Below are 5889 nucleotides of genomic sequence, written 5' to 3'. Positions count from 1 at the left end.
GATGCCCAGGAAGTAGCAGTAGATACAGAAGGCTCTAAGTATACTGCTTTAAAGTATGTAATGTGCCTGGTTTTGGCTATAGCCACCATATATGCAAAAGATCTCCAAACCATGCACCCTGTCTAGAACTGTACACTGATTTTATGGCCTTCTTGTGTTATGGATTCTTCTTTGGGGTTTGGAGTTGGAGGGACCTGTACCTTGAGAATAGCACAATGGCCACCTTTCCTTGATGGCTTTGGTTCCCAGTCATCCATTAAATGCCTGGACTTTCCACAACAGCTTCAGGCACAGATAAATTGTTTACTTGAGATGTGAGCCTATATGTCTTTTCCACTCTGCAGGAAATGGAGCCATGCTAGTGGGTGTGAATGAAGTCTAACTGTGTCTGCCTCCTGCAGCAGTCTGGGGAGGGCAGGTCCAGGCTACCAGGGGATCCACAGAGGAAGGTTATACCCAGCATGAATACATTGGCTGCTGCTGAGTGGTCAGAACCAAGCATTTGCCCGGCTTACCATCCTCATAGCCTGCTGTGTCACTTACGAGCACAGAGCACAAGGAGGACACATGGGAGGAGGTCAGAATTCCTCAGAAGGAATGCCTGGTGTCCTTCACCATGTTACACACAACTTCTATAGCTCCTAGTTTGTTTTGTTGGGTTTTGAGGGGGTAGGTGTGTGTGTGTGTGTGTGTGTGTGTGTGTGTGTGTGTGTGTGTGTGTGTGTGTGTGGTATATGCCCAGGTGTTCTGATAGGCACACAGAGCCTAGAGGAAGGTATCAGGTGTCTGCACTGTGACTCTGTCTCATTCCTTTGAGACAGGATCTCGTACTGAACCCAGCTACACTGGCTGGCCAAGGAGCCCCAACAATCCTCTTCGACCTTACTCCCAGCCCTGGGGTTACAGGCACTTGTGGCTGTCCCCAGCTTTTCATGTGGCTCCTTGGAATCCAAACTCTGGTCCTCATGTGTACACAGCAGGCAACTCACCCACTGAGTCACCACCTCCCCGGCTCCGCTTTTGATTGGTGGTTTTTGTTGTTTCTGAGACAGTGTCTTGCTATGCAGTCCTGGGAGTGGGGAGACTGAAAGCATATGAAGCAGGGTAACCTTCCATGTCGGGTAATTGTGAGCACTCCACACTGCTCCCCTGAGACTTCTATAACCTATTCATGGAGGAAGAAGCATACAGGGCAACCCTAGCAGCCCTGAGTTCCAATCCAGCTCTGCAGGTCCTGTCCTGTGCCTGAGGGAAGTACCCGGCCTCAGAGCATTGGCCTCTTGTTTAGAAAACATGCCGAGAGAGACCTGTCTCATAATGTGGTGGTGGGGATTAAATGTCATAAATTCAATTAATTTATTGACTGCAACACCTGAACACTGCACTTACCTGAGTACAGCCTGTGAGGGGCTCTCTGGACTCTGACTCAGTCTCCAGCTGAGCTCTGGGTTTTCCTGGCTGAGTCTCACTGTTCTCATTAAGGTTGTCTAGGCCCCAGCAGTCACTGCCCTGGGAACCCTAAGTTCTCAAGGTAAGCAAGAATGTCTCTCTAGTAGCCAGCCTACCTGGACTCAGGTCTGTCATCTTCCAGGCATGGGAGAAAGGACCCAGAGTCACTGCCAGGGTGGGAGAGCCCCACTAGGAGAACAAAGTTCATCAATCCACGGAAGTTCGTCTTTCATCCATCTGGCCTGCGTAGGGTTTTAGAACCATCCCGTCTGGATGAGTTGCTAAAACTGAGAAACCAAGGACTTTCACCTGACCCTGCGCCCACACTCGAGCGTTGGCAACAACGCCTGCACTAGGGAGCTGTTCCCCTTAGCACTGGGTTCAAGTGCTCGCCAGTCCTACCTGGGTTTCCAGCCAGGGCCTGTAGGCATGCAGATTTGTACCCTCACGCTGGGGGCTGCTGCATAAATCTGTGTACATGTGTAGGCAACTTCCAGAGTTCCCGTCACCCCACTTACTCGCTGCCCAGTGTCTATACCCCACACAGAGGTCACCCCACTTACTCGCTGCCCAGTGTCTATACCCCACACAGAGGTCACCCCACTTACTCGCTGCCCAGCCTCTATACCCCACACAGAGGTCACCCCACTCACTCACTGCCCAGAGTCTATACCCCACACAGAGGTCAGCCCTGTTGAGATGAGTCTCCGGTGCTTCCCTTCAGAATGGTCTCTCTACTGGGTGCTAGATACCCTGTGCTGTTATGTGAATACTTCTATTCCCTCCAAAATTATCTTGAAAGATTAATTTTCAGTGAACTGTGTGTGGTGGAAAGCAAGGCCTTACAGAGGTGTGTGGGTCACAAGCCCACCCCTCTTTCATCAAATTAATGTCACTATAAAGCCAGTTTTCAGGACTGAGTCCCCTCTCCTCTTAGGCTTTTTTTTGCCACACTGTCCTTCCCCTCCAGATGATGCAACATTCAAAATGCCGCATTGAAAGCAGAGAACAGGCTTCTCACCTGCCAGTGCCTTGACCATGGGGCTTCCTGTGAGAAACAACTATCTTTCACAATTAGTCTGTGGGGCCTTGATGGTGGGGCTCTACGTCTCTCCCATACATGGGCCAGCCTGCTGTGTCTAGCAGTGACGGTGTTGGCTCTGCTCCTTAGACTGCAGGAGACTTGGAATAGCAGGTCAGACAGCAATCCTACACCCCATGAGAGTGGTCCCCAACATCAGCAGAGAGGACAGACATCATGAGATTTACCATGCAAGTAGGCACTGTATGTGACGTATGTTCCGGGAGCAACAATAACAGTAGTAAAGACAGAACAGAAAATAACCATCTTCGAAATGACAACAAACAGGACACATTATCTAAGCACTAACACCTAAGGAGGTGGCTGCCCAGCTCTGGAGGGCAGCTCCTCAGGAGACAGGGGCCGACTTTCCAGGTTGCCTGGTCGTCTTCAGTCCTTGTAATTTTTCATCTTTCAGCGCCTTCAGGAATTTATCTGCAGGAGAGCAAAACAGACTCAGCTGTAGCTGGGAAGGCTTTTGGTTTGTTTCTCAGGGTCTTCCTATGTAGCTGCAGGCTGTTCTGGATCTCCTGATCCCTCTGCCTCAGCCTCCTAAGTACTGGGAGGCGTGCACCACCTCCGCTCAAAGGAGGAATCTTCTAACTTCCAGGGCAAGCTTCTGAGAAGCAATTGTGCACAACCCTAAATAAAGTCTCCTTAGCAGCTCAAACACATCTAATCATATGAGTGAAAAGACTAACTCTAGGGACGTCTCCTGTGCCTATGCAAAAGTGTATCCTACAGGATGAATTGGAGACCATTCCCATGGCTGTGCCAACCTAAGTTGGTCTTTTTTCATACTTCACCTCCCTGTGTGGCAGAAGGGAGTAATGGTCTTTTCAGTGATATCTGTCCTCCTCTAGTAGTCAAATTCAAGCCTTAGAACAGATGGCGAAAAAGGACAGCCCGTGACTACGAAAGCCTGAACAATTGGCCCTTCTGGAAATGCAGTTGGATTTAACTCCCTGGCTGCCCAGTAGAGAGGAATCAGTTCATATTCCAGAGGGCTCCTGCTTACACCAATACACTTGGTCAGCTCTGGGGTACATCCCCAAAACCTGAGTCCTAAGATCAGATGTCAGAGTCCAAGACTCTGTCAGAGGGCTCAAAGGCATGGGGCCCATGGAAGGGCAGAGGCCAGGGCTCCTCATTGAATGACTGAGGGCCTTCAAGGTTTGGGCAGTTCCTACCATCTCTTCCCACCCACAGACTCCAATTTAAGACTGAATATTGAAGATTAAGGCCTCTAGAGATAGGCAGCCTGTGGTGGGTGAAGTTCCAGACCACAGAAATGTGGTACTGTTGTGTAGGAAGGTGAAGTTTAGGAAGGGGGTACTTCAGGTGTCAAGACCCAAAGGGCGAGCCCCTGAGGGGTGGGGTTTAACACTAAGGACTTGAATAACTCAGGTGTGTTGAGGCAGGGGTCGGTTGAAATTCAGCACGTGGGGGTCTGGACCTTTGGAGGGCAGATTTTGGAAGTGGGACTCTGGGCTGGGGACAGTCTGGGGTCACATTCTGGCGACTGATGGACTCTAGCGGACAATTAGGGCATCTAGGGTTGGGCTCGGTTGGCGGTCACGCACAGCGCTGGGAGTCGAAGCCGTCTCCAGTGATGGTGAGCAGCTCCAGCTCCTTAATCCGGATCTCTAGCTCGCACAGCTCCTCGGGGTGGGAGGCGGTGGCGAGCCAGGAGGTCGTGGAGCCGGGGACCAGGGCTGAAGTTGCCGTCTCGGGCCCTGGCGGCGGCGAGTAGAAGAAGCGCAGAGGCTCATATGGTATAGAGGCCAGGCCGGACGGCCAGGGCGGAGGGCACGGGCGCTCGCTGGGGGGACCCAGGCCAGGCGGCGGCGGCACCGTGGCTGGGGGTGCCAGAGGCAGGGGTCGGACCCCCGCTATCCCCGCCACCCCGGCCGCCGGCGCCCCGCCCGCCTTCAGTGGCACAAAGAGCTTCTTCCAGATGTTAAAGTCGCTCAGCGGAGACGACGAGATGCCCCGGTCATAGAGTGACGGGAAGTAGAGGGGCGGAGCCGGCCGCTGGCTCATCTTGGGGTTCTGGCTGCCGCGCCGCCCCTTCGGCATCTTTTGAAAGGGTGGCTGCGTGAGAGGAACCCCGCGCCGGGAGACGCGTGCCAAGGCCCCGCGTCTAGGAATTCGGAGATTCCACAGGCCCCGCCCCGACGGAGCGCGGCCCCACCCTTCGCTCTCGCCCCGCCCCGAGAAAGCGGGGCTCTCGAGAGCGAAGTCCCCCCGCCCCGCGAGCTGGCTGGGCGGAAAGCCAGGTTCGTTTTCGGTCTTTGTTGGTACCCGCTGCAGCCCTTCCCTGCTGACTCCAAAATTGCCGTGGCTCCCTTTCGTCTCGGCTAGGCTCCTCCCAGCGCCCTTCAATTCGATTTCTGCTGCTCTCGAATACTAATACTGCTCCCGGAGTTGGCCAAGATTACGAAAGAAATTCAACCTTCCTCTCCTTTTATCCGAGAGCGGAGAATATTTCCCAACAAACGGGTTCTGGCACACTTGACTCATTATTTAGGAAACTGAGAAAATGGGTGGCTGACTTGATCCTCTAGAGAGACTGGAGGAAATATTTTTTTTTTTTGATAAATTTAGCGATACTGTGCAAGATCCTGGAACAGGGGAACCAGTCTGAATTTGTAATAACTCCGAAGCAAACAATTTTATTTCCTTTATGAAGTTTAATTCTCTTTTAGACATGTAAGTTATCAGGGGCTGACAGGCAATTTAACACCAAAAGGAAATCCTCATGGGGCCACCCAAACACCACACCCATTCCTGAGAACTGGATGTTCTGCCCACAGAACAGGTACATCTCATTTCTATGAAATATTAGTCATTAGCTAAGGAGAGGTCAGTTTCCTTGAGGACTCCAAAACTGGTCTTTTCTTTTTTTTTTTTTTTTTCGTTTTTCGAGACAGGGTTTCTCTGTGGCTTTGGAGCCTGTCCTGGAACTAGCTCTGTAGACCAGGCTGGTCTCAAACTCACAGAGATCCGCCTGCCTCTGCCTCCCGAGTGCTGGGATTAAAGGCATGCGCCACCATCGCCAGACCAAACTGGTCATTTTGGGCAAGTAGTTTGACTTGGGGGAGAAGCTGTTTTGGTTTTTGAGGTAAGGTAGTCCAACCTGGCCTAGAACTTTCTATGTGGACCAGGTTAGAGGAGCCCTCCTGTCTCTCTACCTGGTGGAATTAGAGGCAAGCATTACCACACCTAGCTTGGTGCTTGACTTGTAAATCAGGTTTTTTTCCTTTTTTAAGTTATGTGTGCGCATGAATTTATGTGTTTCACAGGCACGGAGAAGCCCACAGAAGTCAGGTGAGGATGTGGGTGCTGGGAACTGTACC

At 51.9% G+C, this 5889-nt stretch overlaps 1 protein-coding gene across 1 annotated transcript; it reads right to left on the bottom strand.

Moving 5' to 3' along the window:
* Positions 1 to 2708: 2708 nt before the first annotated feature.
* On the bottom strand, positions 2709 to 4679 carry C2H11orf91 (chromosome 2 C11orf91 homolog). The gene is made up of 2 exons (XM_075963675.1): positions 4114 to 4679; positions 2709 to 2965 (listed from the first exon to the last, which is right to left on the bottom strand). The coding sequence occupies exons 1-2, from the start codon at positions 4607 to 4609 to the stop codon at positions 2880 to 2882; spliced, it is 582 nt and encodes a 193-aa protein (XP_075819790.1). The 5' UTR covers positions 4610 to 4679; the 3' UTR covers positions 2709 to 2879.
* Positions 4680 to 5889: the final 1210 nt, after the last annotated feature.

Source organism: Microtus pennsylvanicus, chromosome 2 (genome assembly GCF_037038515.1).
Source record: "Microtus pennsylvanicus isolate mMicPen1 chromosome 2, mMicPen1.hap1, whole genome shotgun sequence".
NCBI lineage: Eukaryota > Metazoa > Chordata > Mammalia > Rodentia > Cricetidae > Microtus > Microtus pennsylvanicus.
The sequence above is the reverse complement of the archived record's forward strand: the minus strand, read 5'-3'. Positions and strand labels throughout refer to the sequence as shown.